At 57.0% G+C, this 20,217-nt stretch overlaps 8 protein-coding genes across 8 annotated transcripts; 5 read left to right on the top strand and 3 right to left on the bottom strand.

Annotated features, from left to right (window-relative positions):
• Window positions 1–1,362: 1,362 nt before the first annotated feature.
• On the top strand, window positions 1,363–3,728 carry B0T26DRAFT_703516 (mannitol-1-phosphate dehydrogenase). Its single transcript, XM_060441669.1, has 2 exons — window positions 1,363–2,038; window positions 2,109–3,728. The coding sequence occupies exons 1-2, from the start codon at window positions 1,747–1,749 to the stop codon at window positions 3,254–3,256; spliced, it is 1,440 nt and encodes a 479-aa protein (XP_060298579.1). The 5' UTR covers window positions 1,363–1,746; the 3' UTR covers window positions 3,257–3,728.
• Window positions 3,729–4,413: 685 nt separating this feature from the next.
• On the top strand, window positions 4,414–7,487 carry B0T26DRAFT_739822 (coatomer WD associated region-domain-containing protein; the record flags this gene model as incomplete). The annotated part of the gene is made up of 10 exons (XM_060443765.1): window positions 4,414–4,455; window positions 4,529–4,574; window positions 4,637–4,778; window positions 4,855–5,045; window positions 5,104–5,175; window positions 5,227–5,354; window positions 5,418–5,543; window positions 5,596–5,836; window positions 5,886–6,465; window positions 6,524–7,487. 10 exons carry the CDS (start codon window positions 4,414–4,416, stop codon window positions 7,485–7,487), a joined length of 2,532 nt encoding a protein of 843 aa, XP_060298578.1.
• Window positions 7,488–8,258: 771 nt separating this feature from the next.
• On the top strand, window positions 8,259–9,614 carry B0T26DRAFT_608394 (CRAL-TRIO domain-containing protein; the record flags this gene model as incomplete). Its single annotated transcript, XM_060435858.1, has 4 exons — window positions 8,259–8,392; window positions 8,532–8,673; window positions 8,765–8,796; window positions 8,894–9,614. Coding segments are annotated over 4 exons (1,029 nt in total), but the record flags the coding sequence as incomplete, so codon positions are not given.
• A 1,537-nt stretch (window positions 9,615–11,151) lies between these two features.
• Window positions 11,152–12,399, bottom strand: B0T26DRAFT_674332 (acid phosphatase-domain-containing protein; the record flags this gene model as incomplete). Its single annotated transcript, XM_060439699.1, has 2 exons — window positions 11,152–12,146; window positions 12,354–12,399. The coding sequence occupies 2 exons, from the start codon at window positions 12,397–12,399 to the stop codon at window positions 11,152–11,154; spliced, it is 1,041 nt and encodes a 346-aa protein (XP_060298576.1).
• Window positions 12,400–13,119: 720 nt separating this feature from the next.
• B0T26DRAFT_228428 (Glyoxalase/Bleomycin resistance protein/Dihydroxybiphenyl dioxygenase) lies at window positions 13,120–14,553 on the top strand. The gene is made up of 5 exons (XM_060433880.1): window positions 13,120–13,687; window positions 13,768–13,920; window positions 13,998–14,242; window positions 14,327–14,436; window positions 14,494–14,553. The coding sequence occupies exons 1-5, from the start codon at window positions 13,256–13,258 to the stop codon at window positions 14,523–14,525; spliced, it is 972 nt and encodes a 323-aa protein (XP_060298575.1). The 5' UTR covers window positions 13,120–13,255; the 3' UTR covers window positions 14,526–14,553.
• Window positions 14,554–15,758: 1,205 nt separating this feature from the next.
• Window positions 15,759–16,025, bottom strand: B0T26DRAFT_750023 (uncharacterized protein; the record flags this gene model as incomplete). The annotated part of the gene is made up of 2 exons (XM_060445172.1): window positions 15,759–15,787; window positions 15,845–16,025. The coding sequence occupies 2 exons, from the start codon at window positions 16,023–16,025 to the stop codon at window positions 15,759–15,761; spliced, it is 210 nt and encodes a 69-aa protein (XP_060298574.1).
• A 54-nt stretch (window positions 16,026–16,079) lies between these two features.
• B0T26DRAFT_750022 (uncharacterized protein) lies at window positions 16,080–16,724 on the bottom strand (the record flags this gene model as incomplete). The annotated part of the gene is made up of 1 exon (XM_060445171.1): window positions 16,080–16,724. One exon carries the CDS (start codon window positions 16,722–16,724, stop codon window positions 16,080–16,082), a length of 645 nt encoding a protein of 214 aa, XP_060298573.1.
• A 1,904-nt stretch (window positions 16,725–18,628) lies between these two features.
• B0T26DRAFT_644198 (cytochrome P450) lies at window positions 18,629–19,917 on the top strand (the record flags this gene model as incomplete). The annotated part of the gene is made up of 2 exons (XM_060437608.1): window positions 18,629–19,312; window positions 19,438–19,917. Coding segments are annotated over 2 exons (1,164 nt in total), but the record flags the coding sequence as incomplete, so codon positions are not given.
• Between the last annotated feature and the right edge of the window lie 300 nt (window positions 19,918–20,217).

Genomic DNA, 20,217 nt, shown 5'->3' with positions numbered 1-20,217 from the left:
AGGGGGGCGCCGACAGGGCTTGTTTGAGGCGGTGTTGCTAGCAGGCCAGCAGGGATGTTTATTCGACGACGAGCAATGACCGATGCACGCGGGCTGGAATGGCAGGCTTCAGTCCAAGATCAGGGTTCTTGCGATGCTGCAACGCGACAAAAGGGTCTGAGATCGTCGACCGACCTGCGGACAGGATGCATGGCGGAACGTCAGAGGTACGAAGTACCGAAGACCCTTATCAGGTAGCCGTTGTGGCTAGCTGGTTTGCGTACTACGTAACACGCAAAAAGGATTTGGAAAGCGTCTTCTTGCAGCGATCGTCACGGAGGAAACGTCTTTTTGGGGCTTGGTGTTTTCGAGCTTCGACGTCACTCTTCCGTGGTCCGGCTTTAATCGACAAAATCGACAGGGCATCGGGCCGACAGAAGGAGATCGGGTGTGGGTAATGACGAAAGGCTCGACTTCAATCTCGGACGGCGGCGGCGTCCAACCTCTTGCACGCCAAGAAACAAAGCCAATGGCGAGGGATATGAGATTAAACATCGTGAAGCGGCTCAAGTGACCTATTGTCGTTTCCGCAAGCGATACCGCAAGCGGCTTGCAAGCCATCGTGGCTTGAGCCCTTACGGGCCTGCCGAATCGAGACACGCATATCTGACCCTGCCCACGAACCCCCACCTCACTGCAACGGGATTTACAGGTACTCGGGTGCGCTCCAGGGCGGGTGGTTCTTGCAGTTTGGACCCTGATTTTACCACTCCACGCAGCCATTTCAGCGCGATGCCGGGCCGGGTCTGTGATACGTTGCACAGTATCCGGTCATCCACGAATTCGGCCAATGTGGAAAAGATGACAGGGCAGTTTCGATTTTTTACATGCGCCTCGCGGCTTCCGCGCCGTCGTCAACAATATCCGAATCTAATTTGCCTTGCAACCTGCCCGGGTTGTCGGCCGCGAAGGCGTACGGCAGCGCAGCCGGGGAGCAGGCCCTTGCAGCCCGTTCCAGGGCAACATGGGTGCATTGGCTGCACGGCGACAATCACGAAGGACATGGGGGTAAAACAATGCTTAAATAAATCGAGCAGAAAAACGGGAATCGGGCTTTCCATAGTCGGGCATTGCGTGGCCAGTGTTTTGACTTTGGGCCTGATTCCTCAACAATCTCTGCCTGCGCGACTAATGGGGCTTGCCGTCTGCCCGGCCGCCCCATTGCCACGTTTGAACCTTTTATGTTGACCATGACGCCACAAGGGAGGGCAGGCCGCGTGCACGAGTTTTTCGGTGCTTAACGGGACGCGAGCCAATCCCGAGAGGCGTAGGTGGCTGGCTGGCTGGCCCGCGACTCTGGTCTGCAGACAAAAAAAATATTGTTCTTCTTGCAATTGCTTCTTGTGTTTGAACCAGGAAGTTACAGCACGGTGGGGGGCCCTGCAAATCGTACACATACGTATAGCAACCGAAACTTCGCATGCGCGGGCCCAGGGAAGGTGGTCCTGGTGGAGGTGGGGCGGTTCTGCACACCAGCACCATTCTATGGCTTCTCCGTTACTGCTAGTAGTAGCATTAGCAGAAAGCCAAGCCACACATGAACCGCCGTGGAAACTGCGGGCCCATCGATGATGCCAACAAGCCAGCCATTCCTGCTTTGGCTCCGTCTTCACCACGGTTGACGGCCCCACGGCCCAGCTAAGGTATCCTACCTAACCTAGAGTACGAAGTACCTTTGGTAGTGCCCCGCGATTAGCGAGACATGTCATGGGCCCGCAAACCCGCAAGCCAGAGCTGTATAAGAGCAAAGACTGCGCTGCCCCGTTGTTCTTCCGACCGTTCTTTCTCAGCACGATCCCCATTAGACGTCACCCGTTCTCCAGGCCATTAAACTTTGAGAACCCTGCCTACCCCCTCTCCTCAACCTGCCCATCCCTTCAATCTAGCAGCCCCAACCCACAACTACAACCCCAACCCAACCCAACATTCGCCAATATGTCAAGCGGCAGTAGTAGTGCTCCTTCTAAAAAGGCCGTCCACTTCGGTGCCGGAAACATCGGTATGCAGATCATCCACCTGGTCCTTCTGCGGGGTGGCGACGTTAACAAATGCTGACTTTCTTTGTCTAGGCCGTGGCTTTGTCGCCTGCTTCCTGCACCAGTCAGGGTACGAGGTCATCTTCGCCGATGTCAACGACAAGACGGTAAACAAGATCAATTCGATCAAGTCATACAAAGTAATAGAGGTTGGCTCCGAAGGCACCTCTGAGTCTGTCATCACCAACTACCGCGCCATAAACTCCAAGACAAACGAGTATGAGCTCGTCAAGGAGATCTCCGAGGCGGATATCGTCACTTGCGCTGTCGGCCCCAACGTCCTGAAGTTCATCGCTCCCCTCATCGCCAAGGGCATCAGCAAGCGATCAAATGACCAGACTCCGCTTGCCGTCATCGCCTGCGAGAATGCCATCAACGCCACGGACACGTTGGCAGAATTCATCAAGGCCCCGGAGAACACTCCCCTAGAGGAGTTGGAAGATATCGACAAGCGCGCTCGGTTTGCCAACTCGGCGATTGACCGCATCGTCCCGGCCCAGGACCCCAGCGCTGGCCTAGACGTCAAGCTTGAGAAGTTCTACGAGTGGGTCGTCGACCGCACTCCGTTCAAGGACCACAAGCCCCCCAAGATTGAGGGCATCCATTGGGTTGACAACCTCGAGCCCTTCATTGAGCGCAAGCTGTATACTGTCAACACGGGCCACGCCACTGCTGCGTACCACGGGTACAACCGCAGGAAGAGCACCGTCTACGATGCTCTACAGGATCGCAGCATCCAGGACGAGGTCAAGAAGGCACTCAAGAACACAGCCGAGCTCATCACACAAAAGCACGGCATCGACCAGAAAGAGCAGAACGAGTACGTTGAGAAGATCGTGCGACGTATCAGCAACCCCCACTTGGAGGATGCCGTAGAGCGTGTGGGTCGTGCCCCGCTCCGGAAGCTCAGCCGCAAGGAACGCTTCATCGGGCCTGCGGCCCAGCTCGCCGAGCACGGGAAGGATTGCTCGGCCCTCATGGGCGCTGCCGAGATGGCATTCCGTTTCCAGAACGTCGAGGGCGACGCTGAGTCGGCCGAGCTCGCGAAGATTATGGAGGTAAATACTCCCGAGGACGTTGTCAAGCAAGTCTGCGGCCTGCAGCCTAGCGACAAGATCTTCCCGCAGGTGGTCGAGGTCGTTAAGCGCGTCCAGGCCGACACGCAGGAGTCCGACGAGTAGATGCGAATTTTCCCGACAGTTTTTTTTGAGCCGGCGTTTGGGGTACCTCCGTTTCCAAGGGACAATCGGAGTGGGTTGCAAGCTGGAAACTTGGCGCTGCGGTCGTCTGCATGCAGCTAACAACTGAGGACGAGCGGAACATGGACCACGGCGTTCATTGGTAGCGAGTATAATGATAGACATGGGAATTATGACATGCCCGGCATTTTCGGTTGGGTTTGGAGCGATCTGGGGTTTATTTGCCCTCTCTCGTTTCTCAGTTTTTCTTCTTCGAGTTTTTTGCTCGCCTGTTGGCTCTTAAAGCTTTCGGGATTTCTGCGGAGTCATTAAATCCCAAATAGACTGATAGACGTCAAAATGGGCTTATAGACGCAAATAAATACTCTGAACTCACCTGCCTGACATGCACCGGCGTTGGCCGAGCGATGCATTAGCATCTACATTAGACGTTGAGCGTGATGTTGGATGTCGTCAAGGAGCTGACGAGACGTGAACTTGTCCCATGCCCCCATGACTTTCTTCAGCCCCAAAAGGGGGGTTCGGTTTCAGTTGCAGCCTTAGCCCCTGAGGCACCAATACCGGATTATGTAACGTTGTGACCCACTTTACCATTGAGAGACCACATCGGCGAAATTAAGGAATTAGGTGAATGGAGTCGAGATACGTGGCGGGCATCCTCGAAATCCAAGACGACGACGCCGCGCAGAACGCCATCTTGACGGCCTACCACTCGCGACCTGCTGCCCCGAAAACCCGGCCTGCTCGCATTCGAACGCTGTAGACGACGACACGCAGTTGACAGGTGTGGCTTCGTTACGAATCGAGGTGGCCTTGTCAATTACGGTGAACCGTCGGCCCCCTTGCCCCGCTTGAGCTTCGAAGCTCGACGCCGCTTGATCGCAATTCCCTTGCGCTTCTGCTATTCGCTTTCTGTCCAAGATGAGGCTGGACGTCAAGGCAAGTCTGCGACACCTTCGGCTCCCTGGACATGTCTTGTGCCACGGCGAGACAACCTGGCCACAAGCTGCCCCTGCGCACGATCCATCCTCGCCCTCGACAGCTCGTCTCTGCCCAGCCCGCTGGTCGCATGCCACCTCCAACACCGCCAGCTTCACAAACCCCGACCAAAGCAGCGTGCTGGATGACATCTTGCTAACATGGCGTTAAACATACAGCGCCAGCTATTTGCTCGCTCTGAGGTTGGTCTACCTAACCCTCTCTCAAAACAACCCCCTCTTCGCCCGACTTGTCGCTTATAAGCCATCCAAACAGCGAGTTAAAGGCATCGATTTCCACCCGACCGAGCCATGGATTCTCAGTATGCGCCCCCGTATCCTCTGGGATGCCCACTACATAGTTTCTGACACCATCTCCCAACAGCGACGCTTTACAGCGGCCATGTCTACATCTGGTCCCACGAGACACAGCAGATCGTCAAGACATTCGAGCTCACCGATGTGCCCGTTCGCGCCGGACGGTTCGTTGCGCGCAAGAACTGGATTGTCTGTGGATCAGATGACTTGTACGTTCACAGAGGCGCAACATGGGCGTCGTTTTTGCTCCTGCGTGGGTGAGGTGTTGCTGACTTGGGCTTGCAGCCAAATTCGCGTCTACAATTACAACACAAGCGAGAAGATCACGTCCTTCGAGGCCCACCCCGACTATATCCGAGCGATCGCGGTTCACCCGACACAGCCCTTTGTTCTGACTGCCAGTGATGATATGTCAATCAAGCTCTGGGATTGGGACAAGGGCTGGAAGAACGTCAGGGTATTCGAGGGCAATTCACGTACGAGGACAAGAATGCAGCTACGCGACATGTACCAGGAAGCTAACCAGATGTCTAGATTATGTCATGTCCTTGGCAATCAACCCCAAAGACACCAACACGTTCGCCTCGGCTTGCTTGGATAGAACAGGTAGAGTGCCCTCTCTGCGCGCCGGTTTTCTAGGTCTAACCTCGAGGGTAGTAAAAATCTGGAGCTTGGGGTCTTCCACGCCCAACTTCCAGCTGGAAGCGCACGAGACAAAGGGCGTTAACCATGTCGAGTACTATCCCCACAGCGATAAGCCGTACCTGCTTACGACATCGGACGACGTAAGGGAATCACACCGATCACCTCAGGTCTCGGCCATGACTTGCTAATCGCCTCCCCTACAGCGGACCGTTAAAATCTGGGATTACACCACCAAGAGCTTGATTGCTACCCTAGAAGGCCACACCAACAACGTGTCGTTTGCTTGCTATCACCCAGAGCTGCCCATCATTATATCTGGGTCTGAAGATGTACGTTTGGCTTTTCTGGGTTTGGCTTGGACAGGCGCTAACCGGCACATAGGGCACAATAAGGATATGGAACGCAAACACGTACCGCTTCGAGCAGTCCCTAAACTATGGCTTGGAGCGGGCATGGTGCGTGGCGTACCAGAAGGGCAAGCAGAGCATTGCTGTGGGATTCGACGATGGCTCGGTGGTAATCAAGCTTGGCCGCGAAGAACCGGCTGTGTCGATGGATGGCTCAGGGAAGGTAATCTGGGCCCGGCACAATGAAGTGGTGTCTGCTGTGATTAAAGGCGGTGGTAAGTACATGGTACGGCTCCCGTTTCCGGATCGAACTAACATTCACAGACGCATCTATCAAAGACAATGACCCAATTTCGCTCCCCACAAAAGAGCTCGGGACTGCCGAAGTGTACCCACAGACACTTATCCACTCCCCCAACGGGCGATTTGCGGCGATTTGCGGCGACGGTGAATACATCATCTACACCGCCCTGGCGTGGCGCAACAAGGCGTTCGGCTCGGCCCTCGACTTTGTCTGGGCGGCCAAGGAGAATTCGAACGATTTTGCTATCCGCGAGTCGCCGAACAGCATCAAGGTGTTTAAGAATTTCCAAGAAAAGAAGGGCGGCCTTGACGTCCCCTTCTCCGCCGAAGGGCTTACCGGCGGCGTACTTCTCGGTGTCAAGGGCCAAGGGGGCATCTCCTTCTTCGACTGGCAAACCGGAGGTCTCGTCAGGCGCATCGAAGTCGAGCCCAAACAAGTCTACTGGAGCGAGAATGGGGAGCTTGTGGCCTTGGCATGCGAGGATACGTACTATGTGCTCAGGTTCTCTCGAGAGAACTACACCGCTGCTGTCCAATCCGGCCAGATCGAGGACGACGGAGTTGAAGCTGCTTTTGACGTTATCACCGATATCAATGAGAGGTAAGAACCGAGTTCAACAGGAGGCTGTGTTTGAAGCCGTTGCTAAAGCGTACAATAGCATCCGGTCGGCCGAATGGCTGGGAGACGTTCTGATCTACACCAACGGAACCAACCGCCTGAACTACTTGGTCGGCGACCAAACATACACGGTAGCGCATTTTGACAAGGCCATGTACATTCTGGGCTATCTCCAACGCGACAGCCGGGTGTACCTTACCGACAAGGACCTCGCCGTTACCTCATATGCTCTCTCTCTGCCCGTTCTCGAGTACCAAACTCTCGTCCTCCGCGGGGACATGGAGACCGCTGCGGAGCTGCTTCCAAGCATCCCTCAGGACCAGCTCAATAAGATTGCCCGTTTCCTCGAAGGGCAAGGCCACAAGGAGTTGGCGCTCGAAGTCGCGACAGACCCGGAGCACAAGTTTGACCTTGCGCTGGCGCTCAACCAGCTTAGCATTGCGTTGGAACTGGCGCGGCTGTCGGACGTGGATCACAAGTGGAAGACCTTGGGCGACGCGGGCCTCGCAGCATGGGACGTCCCTCTCGCTACCGAGTGCTTTGTGAATGCAAAGGATCTAGGCTCTCTGCTTCTCGTGTACAGCTCGACATCGGATCGAGAGGGGCTTTCTTCCCTTTCCGAGAAGGCCGAGGCTGCTGGAGCACACAATGTGGCTTTCAGCTGCAAGTGGCTGCTTGGCGACGTGCCAGGCTGCGTCGAGATCCTGACCAAGACGGGCCGCCTCGCGGAAGCCGCCTTGTTCAGCCAAACATACAAGCCCAGTCTGACGGCGGGCGTGGTGGCTCAGTGGAAAGCGGGTCTGGAGAAGAGCAAAAAGGGCCGTGTTGCCAAGGCCCTGGGGGTCCCGGTTGAAGATGAGGAGCTATTTCCCGAGTGGGATGAATGGCTAAAATTGGAGAACGAGGCCCCCCCTGTCGAGGCGGCTGATGCTAGCAACTCTAACGGCCATGCTGCTGATGGCGAAGAAGCTTCCGAGGATGCGGCAGCAGAGGAAGAGGAGTAATAGCAAGTGCTTGCCGGGGTGCCCTTGCCGGGTAGCTCATGCGGTGGTCATCACAGAAAAGGCGCGTGTTCGGATAATAAATACAGGAAATGTTGTCTTTCTCACTGGCCCGATGGGTGAAGAGGTCTTGGCTCTTAGCGAACGCGCAATAACAATGTTTTGTATTGCTTGGTTGTTCTAAACCGAGGTGGACGTGGATGGACGTCAACTTGAAGTTAGGAGAGTCGATTCGTGCCAGCAGGGTTGGCGTTCCTCCGAACTCTGATTCCGATGACTCGGGATTCCGCCTTCAGCTCCCCTGGCCAACCAACCAGATTGAGCTGACGGGGCGTCTGGGCTGTCTGGGCTGCCTGGGCTGTCTGGGCTGTCTGGGCTGTCTGGCGCCTTGCCTGCTAGGGCTAGGCGATCGGAAGCGGTGGGTCTTCAATCTCTCCAATCCTCGTGCTGGTAAGCAGCGATTACGGCCGGCTGGTACGGCTCCAGCAACTTGCCGTTGGCAGCCAAAACCTGCAGCATTTCTTCGTCGAGATACCATACCTATATATTTTGTAAACTTGGGGCGCGACAACTATCTAACATCTCCAAAAGAAGCTCTATTTGGCTGCTCGACTTGAGTTGCCCCTCTTCCGTGCGCCGCCCCTCCTCAACCCCGCAAATTCCATCGTCCACGCGGTGGAAATAGCCGCCACAATGACGGGCACGACACGGTCCAGCTCAGATCACTCGCACCTGCACAAGCACAAGTCGTCGGCAAGCGCAGCCGCCGACAAAATTGGCTATCCGCATGGCCATCTGGGGTTCCTCAGCGGGGAGGAGGAAGAGGCGCTGCGCAGCTTCAAGGTCTTTTTGGAGGAAAAGGGCTACTTCAAGTCGTCGCCGCCTTCGCACGACGACCAGACCCTCCTGTACGCTTGCTGCTTGCCCCTACCCCCTCCTACTACGAGCGACCTGCTAGCATCTCGCGACGGGCAGCATTGCGCCGTACTCGCTGTTTGCGCATTCCCTTATCTGAATCTGCTGCTAACCTTGGGCCGTCGACGACAGACGCTTCCTCCGCGCGCGGAAATGGGCCATCCACGATGCCTTCCAGCAGTTCAAAGACACCGAGGACTGGCGGGAACGCAACCAGCTCGACGTCCTGTACGACACGATAGACTTGGAGGCATACGAGCAGGCTAGGGGACTGGTACGAGATTATCCTGGCCCCGGGAAATTTTAGCTGAAACTGTTGGGAAGAGGACGTTGCGCTGACCGGCTTCCGCCTACTTTGAATGCAGTATCCCCAATGGACCGGACGGAGAGATAAGAGGTCTGTCTATACCCGCTCCATGTATCCTTACCTCGCAGCGGCGGCCGCCATAAGCCCTCGTGCATGCGCATGCTGACAGCTGCTTTGCTTTGTACAGAGGCATCCCACTCTACGTGTTTGAGATCCGCCATCTCGAGTCCAAGACCATCGCAGCCTACGAGAAGAGCGCGGCCGACGCGAGAGACAGCAAAGCCGAGACGGACGGGTCAACGCCAACCAAGCTGCTGCGGCTGTTTGCGCTCTACGAGAACCTGACGCGCTTCGTGCAGCCCATGTGCACGCAGCTGCCGGACCGCGACAGCGCGGGCGCGCCCATCACGCTGAGCACAAACATTGTCGACGTCACGGGGGTGTCGCTGCGCATGTTCTGGAACCTCAAAAACCACATGCAGGCCGCCTCGCAGCTGGCCACGGCGCACTACCCGGAGACCCTCGACCGTATCTTCATCATCGGCGCCCCCTACTTTTTCAGCACCGTGTGGGGCTGGATCAAGCGCTGGTTCGACCCCGTCACCGTGTCCAAGATTTTCATCCTGTCGGCGAGCGAGGTGCTGCCGACGCTCCAGTCGTTCATCGACATCAAGAACATCCCCAAGCAGTACGGCGGCGAGCTCGAGTTCGACTACCCCGGCCGCCCCAACCTCGACCCTTTCCTCCTCGACCGCGCCACGTGGGCCAACGGCCACACGGCCTTCCCCGTGGGCCCCATGTACTGGCTCCCCGTCGAGGGCGGCAAGGAAGTAGAGTGCATTGCCGTCGGGCGCAAGGACAACGTCGAGCGCCGCGAGCGCGTCTGCACCCTCCCCGTCGTGTACCCGCCCGCCGAGGAGGCCAAGGAGGAGAAGCCGTCCGCCGAGGTGGTCGTGGCGCCGCCCGCCGCCGCCGACCCTGCAGAGGCCAGCGCCGAACAGCCGGCGTCGACGAATGGCGCCCCTCCTTCCGCCACGGAGGCCGAGGCCGGGGCCCTGCCGGCTGCCGTGCAGACACTAACCATTGCCGAAGACGAGCAGAGCGCGCCGTCCGAGGCCAAGATCGAGATCTCGGAGAAGATAGCCGCATCGGGGGCGACCGCGGAACCCACGGCGGCGGCGACCGAGGCGAAGACAGCGGCCCCCGTATCGGTGTAATCGCGCCGACGACCTTTATCTTCATGTCTCTTCTTGAAGCCTCTCTGTGTTCAGCGACTCGCGCCTCGTCCTTAGATTTTGAAGCGAGCATCTTGCTTGGATACCATACAGTAGAGTATATGTCTTTCCACTCTCCCACCCCTTTATTATGTTATGAATATGCATTGGCGCTGCGCATGGACAGCTGCGGGCTTTTGGAGCACAGCATATAGCAAGCACCCCATCACTTTATCATAGTGTCCTAGCATCTTGGCTTAGAGAGCACTGCGTCATGTCTGTTTAATTTGGAGGACACACGGTACGGAGCCTTGGTTATTATTCTGGCCGTGGCAGTGGGGGGGTAGGGTGTGGTGTGGCAGTGCGGAAGCGAAAGGTAGTTTCTTGCTCCTGCGTGGGAAGATGGCTCCCTTGCAATCACGGAATGACGATTAGATGTTAGTGCTCCATACATGAGATGGTTTGTGGATAATTAATTGCCTTTGGCTAGGGCAGGTCTTGGAGGAAATACAAATGGTATAATTGATGCTTGATGCTTACTTGTGTCCGTAATTTGCCGCATATCTTCGTTGTCTGCAGACACGTTAATCACAAAGTTCAAAGATTAGTTAGTTACAAAACAATCCCATCTCGTTCTTTGGCAGGCTTCTCTCCATTGGGTTAAATATCCCGTTTCTTCTTGTCCCACTAAACAACCCAGCCCGGGAACGATTACCCGAAAATGCGGGCACGGGGCTGGCCGAAAACGAGATGACGGCAGCGTCAGCTAAGCTCAGCCCAAGGAGCAACAAACAAAGAAATGATTAGAAAATATTTTCCGTGATCAAAAATTCTGGACGGCAATATTTCCGTTCCGAAAAACTGTATCATTGCCCGTTTTTGGGGTATCTGTAACGAATAACGCCGGATCCTTCCCTTGCCCTCAAATGCAAAACGCCTTTTTCCTCGCTCTCTCCTGTGGTGAGATAGAGCACCACGTCAGATATCAGCCGTCTAATCGACGGACGACGCCCGCAGCCCGCAAACATCGATTGTATCGTACAAGACCGCACGCGGCAACCCGTATCACGCACACACACACACACACACACACGCACACGCGCACATACACACACACACACACACGCACACGCGCACACACACACACACACACACACGCACGCTTACACTGTCCTCCGCAATCTGATTTTCGTGCACGCACAATCGCGATAGCCCAAGCCAAGGACGAGAATCACTCCACGCCGCGGTTGGCGCGCCACTGCCGAATCCCGCGGTCGAGCGCGTGCCACGACAGCCCGCTGCTCGACGGCACTAGGCACATGGTGACGCCGAGGGTCTCGACGACGCGGTTGGGCCGCTCGTCGTCGAAGAACAGCATCTCCGTGAAGGCAATCCCCGTGCGCCGGAACAGCGCCTCAAAGTGCCGGACCTTGGACCCCTCGTAGATCTCGAGCCCTGCGTCAAACACTTCTATAACACGCGGGCCCTTTTCCGGCGCCGCTGCACCCTCAGCCGCCGCCGGGACGGGCGACCACGGGAAGCGCTCGGGCGTCCCGCCGCCGGGCAGGCGCAGCTGCTTCAGCATGTCGCGGCACAGGTCGCCGACGGGCGACTTACTGGCGACGGCGAGGCGCGTGCCGCGTAGGGAGGTGAGCAGGCGCAGCATGTGCGGCGCGTCCGGGAACAGCGAGAACGCCTCGCCGTTGCGGTCCGTCAGCGTGCTGTAGCCTGCCTTGCTAAGCGGCGGCGCCACGTGTATGTCAGAGTAGAACGGCCATAGCGTGTAGTCGAGGTCCAGCACGATCAGTTGGGGTAGAGGCAGGCCGTCGTGCAGCCAGGCCGGTGGCGGTGTCGTGTTGATGCTGGGGCTGCTGCTATTGTCGGCGTCGGGGACTGGCGAGGCTGTACTCGAGGCGGCTGGGGAGAAGGAGAAGCTCGTCTTGGACAGCTTCCTGGGCCGCATGGTTGTGTGCTGTTGTGCTGCTGGGAGGCCGCGGGTGGTGAGGCGGTCTCGGTGTTCGTGGTCTTGGCTGCTGTGCGGCGGACAGCTGTCGGTGGGGGAGCGGGGCAGCACACTCGGGCGCACAGCGGCTCGGCTGCGTGATGGGAATAACCGGGTATGGGGTCGGTCGTTGTGAATCTGTCGGTCTTTTGCTCGAGAGAGATCTTGCTGGCCGTCGTACTGGACTTTGTGCCGCGTGGTCGTCCGTATTGTCGTGTCGTTTGCTTGGTCAGGCTTTCGTCAAGAGTGTCCGGCTCCCTAATCCCGACTTCTGGTGGTTCATGCTGACTGCGGGGAATGCGGGGACGTCGCGAATCCGATGACGGAGTGCGGCAAGGGTTAGGGTTGGTGCTGATAAATTCTGATAAATCACCGTGGCTGCTTCCTGTTCTGACAACTCGGGTCAACTCCGAGACGACAAAAAATGTAACTCCGCCCAGCGCGCGTTCCCAGCCCTGCCATTGGCGTCCAAGCCATGGTAACTGCGCTGCTCTCGGTGAGATTTGGCTTACACTACTGTGAACAGGGGGCGAGAAGTTTTGTTTTAAACTTTTGTGATCAGAGGCCAGCCTTCGGCCCTTGTCCTTGTCCTTGCCGCTGCCATGCGCGTCCTTTTCGTGTCGAGTTCCACAGCAGGACTCGGGAGTGAATCTTCTCTAATTATCTACCTCGAATACAGCCTGATGAGAGCAACTGCACGAGTCTGGCCGCCCAGACGCCGAACGTCTTCGCCGCGGCGGTTCAGCAGCCATGTGGGCTGACGGTGAATTAAAGCCAATATTATCCGGCGCTCGCCATTGGGCCGGAGCGTCGTATCACCGGCCAGGCCATGGATAACTGCCGCCGTGGATGGGAATATGGAACCACGACTTATTTGCCGTCTTTCCACCTGCCTAGAGGTACTGCGTATGGTTGGGCCCGCCCATCGCCGGCCCCTGGGCGTTACCCCAACCCCACCGCCGGTCCCCGCGGTCGCACGCTAGCTGCGGTCACAAGCCCCTCACTGCGCTGCTGCAGCCCGTTCGCCCACTTACTAGACTGGGACGGCCGATGGGTGTGAGACAGACGGACGCCAGATAAATCTCCAGCTCGCCCGCCCCTTGGCGGCCAAGCTCGGCGTTCGGACACCAAGCCATTTAAGACCGCCTCTAGCTGTGACGGCTCCTTCTCTTAACAATTGATGTTTTTATTCTTCTCTTCCCATCTTGAGACCTGCCCCTCGACGCAATTGACGTAATACCGGCACTTACAAACCATTCAGCAGTCCGAGGTTCGATACCGCTTGGTCGCGTCTTGCCGTCTTGACAACTGTAAACACGCTCCACTGCCCACCATGGCGACCAACCCGCCCAGGAAGATCCAGCTCGAGCGCATCTCCCACGTCTACTACAAGCACGAGAACATCGAGGCGGCCAAGAAGTTCGCCGATGACTTTGGCTTCTACGAGGCGGCCCAGGTTGGCAAGACGACATACTACCGCGGCTATGGGTCCGAACCACTTGTCATGGCTCTCGAGGAATCCGACAAGACCGAGTTCGGAGGTGCTGCTTTTGCCGTCGAGTCCGAAGAAGAGCTAGAATACGCGTCCAAGATCCTGCCCAAGGATTGCAAGGCCACCGACGTCTACGAGCTCAAGGACGCACCAGGTGGCGGCAAGGCCGTCACTTTCTACGACCCTGTCGACGGCTTCCCCTTCCATCTCGTTTATGGCCAGACGCCCGTTGAGGCGAGGGACCCCAAGTTCCCGGTGCTCAAGGTCAACTTTGTACGTCTTCCGTGCTGTGCCTGACTACCCATTCACGGCCGTGGCCGATAGGATTGATTGCTTACACATCGTGTTCGCAGCCCCAAGAGAAGCACCGCGGCCCCAACCAGTTCCAGCGATTCCAGAAGCGGCCTGCCCCCGTCCACAAGCTTGGCCACTTTGGCATGTGCGTGACCAACTTTGCCAAAGCCTACGAATTTTATTCGTCCTACTTCAACTTCCACCCCAGCGAGGTATGTTGATGCTCGACTACTGTGTTAAAGGATGTCATGGGATCCTTGAGTGCTAATCACACTCGTCGTGCACGTAGCTTGTCCACAATGACGAGGGAGTCAACATCACCGTCTTCTTCAGACTAGACCGTGGCGCCCAGGAGGTTGACCACCACTGCTTCTTCTTCTTTGAGGGCCCCAAGATGCACGTCCACCACTCGTCCTTTGAGACGCACGACTTTGACGCACAGGTCCTCGGCCACGACTGGCTCCGCCACCAGGGCTACGAAAACTGCTGGGGAGTGGGTAGGCACGTCATGGGCAGCCAAATCTTTGATTACTGGTGAGTGCACCTCTTGTACTCGCGTGTTGTCCGAGTCAGGGGGACCGACCACTAGTAACTAACGCAATGCCCAAATCGTCTTAGGTTCGACCCATCCAAGTTCATCCTCGAGCACTATGTCGATGGAGACCTGCTCAACATGGACGAGCCCACACACCACAACAAAGCCGCGCCCGACAACCTCCATGTCTGGGGTATGTCTCTTGGAGTCGAGTCTAGTGTCGACGTTCTCATCACTAACAAATTCGTAGGACCCGAGGTTCCTGCAACCTTCTTGCAATAGGTTCGTGCTGATCAAATATGGAATGCTTCAACTGCAGTCTGTGGCTTTTGGGGGGTTTAGTGGATTTTTGGTGTACAGTAGGTAGGTAAATCCTTGGCGGCTTGGAATTTGAAAAGATTGGTTATTGTCGATGCATCTTGCCAAGGGGAAGATAGCAACTGTGATGATTCGAACAATTCGGAGACATTCGCCTTATTGTGCCAATAACCATTTGAGTAAAGCCGGTGCTAATTAGGCCGATGAGCCCTTTTGCGACTAACCACATCGCGCGAGACTATCTGTTAGAACATCTGCAATACTTTCAGGGCTGCATGAGATGGTAGCTCGACCAGCCGAAACGGGACACGACCTTCGAGACTATAATCCTGTGTTGTGTCATTGCCTGGCAGGTATCTCTCGACTGAAGCCTGCCCTCCCGACCCCAAAGTTGTTGAGAGCAACTCGTACACTAAATTAGTAATTGCAACCGCAATGTTCTGAACACGTTCCCAAACTCAACACACCATCGTCACTACCCCGTCAGAATAGAACACTCCACACGGCACCCCCTCCTAAACCACCCACCAATACAAGGCAAGTTCCAGGCCAGGCCCGACGGATGCGACGAGCCCATGGCGGCTGAGGCGGATGGCAAGCCGGAGCCTGTCAGGTTTTTGACGTGGACGCGAGGCTAGAAGTAAAAGGGATATGCCGTGGACGAAGTTAGTGGTCGGATCCGAGATGGAAGGCAAGAACCCGACAGTAATAGACCCCGTACCTCTTGCATTATCTTTCTCGGCTTGCATTGCGGGTCGTGGAGTTGGCGTGTTGGTTTGAACCTCCATGTCGGCCGGCCTGGGCTGGCCACATGACTATGTGCTTCATGGCCCTGGTATGGCCACATGTCTTCTTGCGTCGGGGCTACTCGTGGTTTGGGAATGCGCTATGGGAATCTCAGCCGTTTGAGAAATGGTACGGGATTCTTGGTCTGTTCTTGGCTGCTTTGTTGTGCTGGGCTGTTTTGCTCCGGTCTGGTGGTTGGTGAGGTGCTGAGTATATCTAGCCTCGTGCTTAGGGCTGTACCTAGCCCTAAGTCTATCTCACTCGCTCTCCTAGCAAGGTGTTTTAATCGAGCCCCGTTCCATAACCTGCACTGCTTCTTTTCTCTTCGTCTAGCTTCATCCTGTAGTTGTTCTGGGAGGTTCTCGATGGCGTCCCGTATCCGGTCGCGCCGCACGAGCTCAAGTTGCACCATCAGCCGACTAAGCGCTTCAGGAGATTCACTGTTGGATGAGGCCAGTATCCAGCAACTGGTAATTATTGTTAGGCGTGAAACTCACAGTCGTCGAGGTATTGGCTCTCAAGGTCCAGCAGCTCGGCGCTGTACACGCCAATCAGCCGGATGTTGTACAGGCCTGCGAGGTCGAGGTCTGAGTCGGACTGGACAAGGAACTCGCCGAAGCGGGAGAAGACGTCGAGCCCGAAGAGGAACTCTTTGCTGAGGATAATGTCGGCTGGCATGCCTGGGAGGACGTAAAAGTCGCTGGTAACGTCTTCTCCAGAGTCCCCAAACGGTCAGGCCAGGTTTCTAACCACGCCGCTCGTATAGGCCACTGTGCCATCGCCAAGCTCGAGTTCTAGACAGTGTTGGGGGTTGCAGTCGACGCGAAGGCCCCGTGAGCGCGCGTACTCTTCCGAAACCAGCATAACGTCGGACCCAGTGTCGGGGAGCGCTGAGGCCAGGACGCCGTCCAGGAACCCCCAGAGTCGCTGCTTCTCGCCTGCGAGGAGATTAAGGCGTAATCTACGAAGGGCTCCCTGGGCCGCCGTGGCGATTCTGCTCCTGAACTTGGTCAAGGTCTGGGTGAGGCGCAGGAAATCTGCCCCGAGGACGAGGTCCCGGACGCATCCTGGAATGATGGCGCAGTCAACCAGATACGACTCTGACTCCCCAGAAAACCGCCACGGGATGGAGACGATGCCCGGGGATGACACCGTCTTCCCGTTGCCTAGCTGGACCGTGTGCTGGGTTCCATCTTGTGGCGAGAGCCTGTGCGACTCGGCGAACCTGAGGGATACATTGCAGCGCTCGGCTCTGTTGTCGACAAGACCAGCGATGGGGACCCCGTTCAAGAGTCCCTGGGCCGTGTAGTCATTGGATCCTGAAGAGAAGGATCGTTGATTGCCTCGAACTGTCTTCGCCGTCCATGGCTGTTGCATGTCGGATGCCTCGGCAGTTAGCTCCCTACAAGAAGAGAAAAGATGCAAGGGCCGTACAAGAATCCTAAGCCGTATTGTGAGTTTGGAGAACCTCGGAGTGGCAACGGGAGTGAAGTCCCGGGTGCAGTCTCTAAACATCACCCGGATCCTGCGCTTCTTGACCATATATCGTCTACACAGCCGAAAGAAAGGGGTCTTCCTAGCGCCCGTCACGCCTATTCCGCTTACAAGAGATTTAGTCTTGCGTGGAGGGCTGGCCCTGTGAGGGACGACGAGGTCATCACCTGAAAGGAGCTGCATTGTTTACACTCAGTGTCGCTGATCTTTTCGTCAACGTAGGCCAGAGATTAATGCGGAGAGAGTGGGAAAAAGAGGACGCCCTAAATTTAAAAGGCCTCACTATTAGTAGTGCGTATATTCATGTAGTGAACACGTCGGGTGTATGTGCAACCTCTCATTTCTACCCAACCGCAACCCCGCCCCTGGCACACTCAAAAGATTCCTTGGACACCAACCACCAACCACCTAACCACTAGGTTTTCCCAGGCCGCAGCAGCCACAATCCGCAGCTTGCTCGTTCACTCAAGCAACATGTCTTACCTTCGTTGTTTGCTTAGCTTTTGTACCGTATCATGCACCGTAGGCTAAGTCGCAGCTCCGATTAGAAACCCCCCATGGTCTGTTCAGTTTGGCAATCTTGGTGCCGCTAGTTAGGCAACGATATCAACAATGTAACACGCAGAGTTGACGCACCAGAGTACCGCGAGTGCCGGTACCGAGGTAATAGCCGTCGTCGACATCGCCAACCACTCGGATAGGAATCCTTGGACCGTGTGGCTCTTACAGCCAGAAGAAAAAGATTGGTTTCAATAACTCCTGCCTCCAGGCTGTGACAATCCTGGTTTGGGTCCAAGACTGGGCAATGAGCGTTTGGCGTTGACAGTCAAACGAGACTTCGATTAGGGCTCCTAGATATTGTTTTTCGCTTAGAGGAGAGAAAAGGTAGATTGATGTGTCTGTCTTACTCTTGCCCACGGTTAATCGCAGTGTATCGGGGAGTGATATCGCCACGAATGCCAAGAGTTGTTTCGCATGGCGGTCGCTATTAGAGACAAGCATCGGATTAGGCCCGGCATGTATTGAGTAGAGTAATGTGCCTAAGGATCTGTAAATAGGCTCGGGATGCCTATTGCAGGCATAGCAGATATAGAATCCCGTGTATCCCATGCCGTTGATGTCCGAGACCTGTGCTTGATATCTTAGCGTCGTATCGAGCCGAGTTCAGACTGCAACAAATCCCACACTCGCCAATCTGCAAACTAATCGCAGAAAAGGTATTGGACGCCTCACCCCCACGCCCGTCAAAAGTACTACCACCGTTATTGCACATCACATGCAAGAGCGTTGCGAGATCGAAGTGCGTGCTCGCTAGTCTAGGCCTAGCTAGACCGTTCTAGACTCGTGTCTTCGTAGGACTTGCTCCCCGGGCTCACAGGTCGCACAAGTTAAAACGGCGTGCCGTTCCTCTCGTATGCAGTTGTGAATGTGGTACAAACAAACCGGCAAGCCACCCAAACAGCCCCGTGTAACAGACCCGTCTTCCCCTGAAGAGACAGCCATGGCGTATTACTTGACCGCCCTCGCCACGTCCCTCGTGTCCCTACTTCTCCTAGCGGGATTCGTGGCCGTTCTGTCGTCATGCCTGCAGCTGTGGGTGCTCCCCCGCACGCTCAGCGTCCCCGGGGCCAAAGACAACAATAGGCTGATGTCTCGGACGGTGGCCTACCTTACGGCCTGGCCCTCGTACCACAGATCGCGAGCTGCCGCGTATGCCGAGGTCAGCTTTTCTCCCCGAACTAAACAGTCTCTCCGCCTCCCGAGTCCTGACACACACGTGCGCGTAGTTCTCGAGACTCGGGAAACCCTTCATCAGCCCCAGCCCGTCCCTCAGCCCGGACATCGTCGTGCCGCCGCAGCACGTCAAGTGGCTCCTGGGCCAGCCCAGTAGCGTGCTCGCGCAGCGGCCGGCGCTGTGGGAGGGCATGGCCATCCGGTACATGTTCCCGTCCGCCGACCCGGCAGCCGAGTTCGTGCCGGCGCTGGTCAAGCGCCACATGTCGCCGGCGGGCGTCGACGGCATGCAGGCCGACATGTACCGCGAGCTGCGGCGGTGGACCGACGCCGGGCTGGGCACCGACACGGAGCGGTGGGCCGAGATCGCCCTGTTCGACACCCTCGGCACCATCATGAAGCGTGTCGGCCAGCGCCTGTACTTTGGCGCCGAGCTGGGCAGCAGCGACGAGCTCGGCCGCGTGCTGCAGAAGCTCGCCAACTGGTCCGGCCTTGGCGGGCTCGTCATCGGCCAGTTCTCGCCCGCCGTCTTCAGGCGGCCCCTCGGCTGGCTGTTCCGGATCCCGTTGGGCTACTACACGAGGGCGTTCAAGAGGATTTGGGAGCCGGCGGTCAGGGCACAGCTCGAGGCGGGCCAGCTCTCGGGGGATGGTTCGGCTACGGCCGGGGCCGTCGAGGCACTGGCCGGCACTAAGCGGCACACGGTCGAGTCCATCTCTAGCAACTTTATGATCATGGTGCGTTGTGTCTCGCCATCCTCTTTGCTCTCACCCTCTCCCGATCGAACCGCACCACTAACTTAAAGCCCACAAATCCTCCCCCCCCCACCAACCAGTACGGCGTAGCATCCAACGTGAAGCAGCCCGGCACGCTAGCGCTACTTCTCAACCTAATTACGCAGCGCGGCGCCGAGGCGCGCGCCTTCATGCCGCTGCTCCGCCACGAAGTCGACACAGTATTCTCGCAGCCAACAGCCTGGACAGACAGCGGCACATTCACAGCTCGGAAAATGCCGCTGGCAACGGCGTTCGCGCGCGAGTCGATGCGCTACAGCCCGCTGGCGGCTAGCATCCCCGTGCGCGCGGTCGTGGCGCCGGGCGGCGTGCTGCTGCCCGACGGTACAACACATGTGCCGCGCGGCGCGCGGCTGGCGTGTCCCGCCGAGGCCATGACGCGCGACGAGCGCTTCGTGCCGCGGCCGCATGTCTTTGATCCGTTTCGTTTTCTCGAGGTTGATGATGATGACGAGGGAGGCCGGAGGTACAGGCTCAAGGCGGATAGCGATATCGTGGATGTGAGCGAGTCGTTTCTGTTCTTTGGGTTTGGGCGGCATGCCTGGTGAGTGGTGCTTCTTTTCTCCTCTTCTTCGTCGCCTTCTTTTGCTGGCATGAGCTGATCGACTTTTCTTGCTCGCGCGACTGTTAGCCCGGGCAGGTTCTTCATGGCGCGCTTGATGATGATGCTGCTGGCCTACGTGGTCAAGCACTACGACTTTGAGCCGGTTTCCAACGACGCCCTGGTGCCCATCCGCGCCGGCTTTGTCAACTTGCCCCCGCTGGGTATCAGAGTGAGGTTTCAGCGGCGCAAGGAAGTAGACCCTGCTCGTTGACACAGTTGTGGGGCACAGCATTTGCAAAGTCCT

Source organism: Lasiosphaeria miniovina (assembly GCF_030549165.1).
Source record: "Lasiosphaeria miniovina strain SMH2392-1A chromosome Unknown B0T26scaffold_3, whole genome shotgun sequence".
NCBI lineage: Eukaryota > Fungi > Ascomycota > Sordariomycetes > Sordariales > Lasiosphaeriaceae > Lasiosphaeria > Lasiosphaeria miniovina.
This window is presented reverse-complemented; position numbering and strand designations above follow the sequence as displayed.

Excerpts from the sequence above, each read along its gene's own strand:
- B0T26DRAFT_703516 (XM_060441669.1), top strand. The coding sequence starts at position 1,747 with ATGGGCCCGCAAACCCGCAAGCCAGAGCTGTATAAGAGCAAAGACTGC. Across the intron at positions 2,039-2,108 it reads CTTCGGTGCCGGAAACATCG|GCCGTGGCTTTGTCGCCTGC; the intron begins GTATGCAGATCA and ends TTCTTTGTCTAG.
- B0T26DRAFT_228428 (XM_060433880.1), top strand. The coding sequence starts at position 13,256 with ATGGCGACCAACCCGCCCAGGAAGATCCAGCTCGAGCGCATCTCCCAC. Across the intron at positions 13,688-13,767 it reads CGGTGCTCAAGGTCAACTTT|CCCCAAGAGAAGCACCGCGG; the intron begins GTACGTCTTCCG and ends TCGTGTTCGCAG. Across the intron at positions 13,921-13,997 it reads TCAACTTCCACCCCAGCGAG|CTTGTCCACAATGACGAGGG; the intron begins GTATGTTGATGC and ends TCGTGCACGTAG.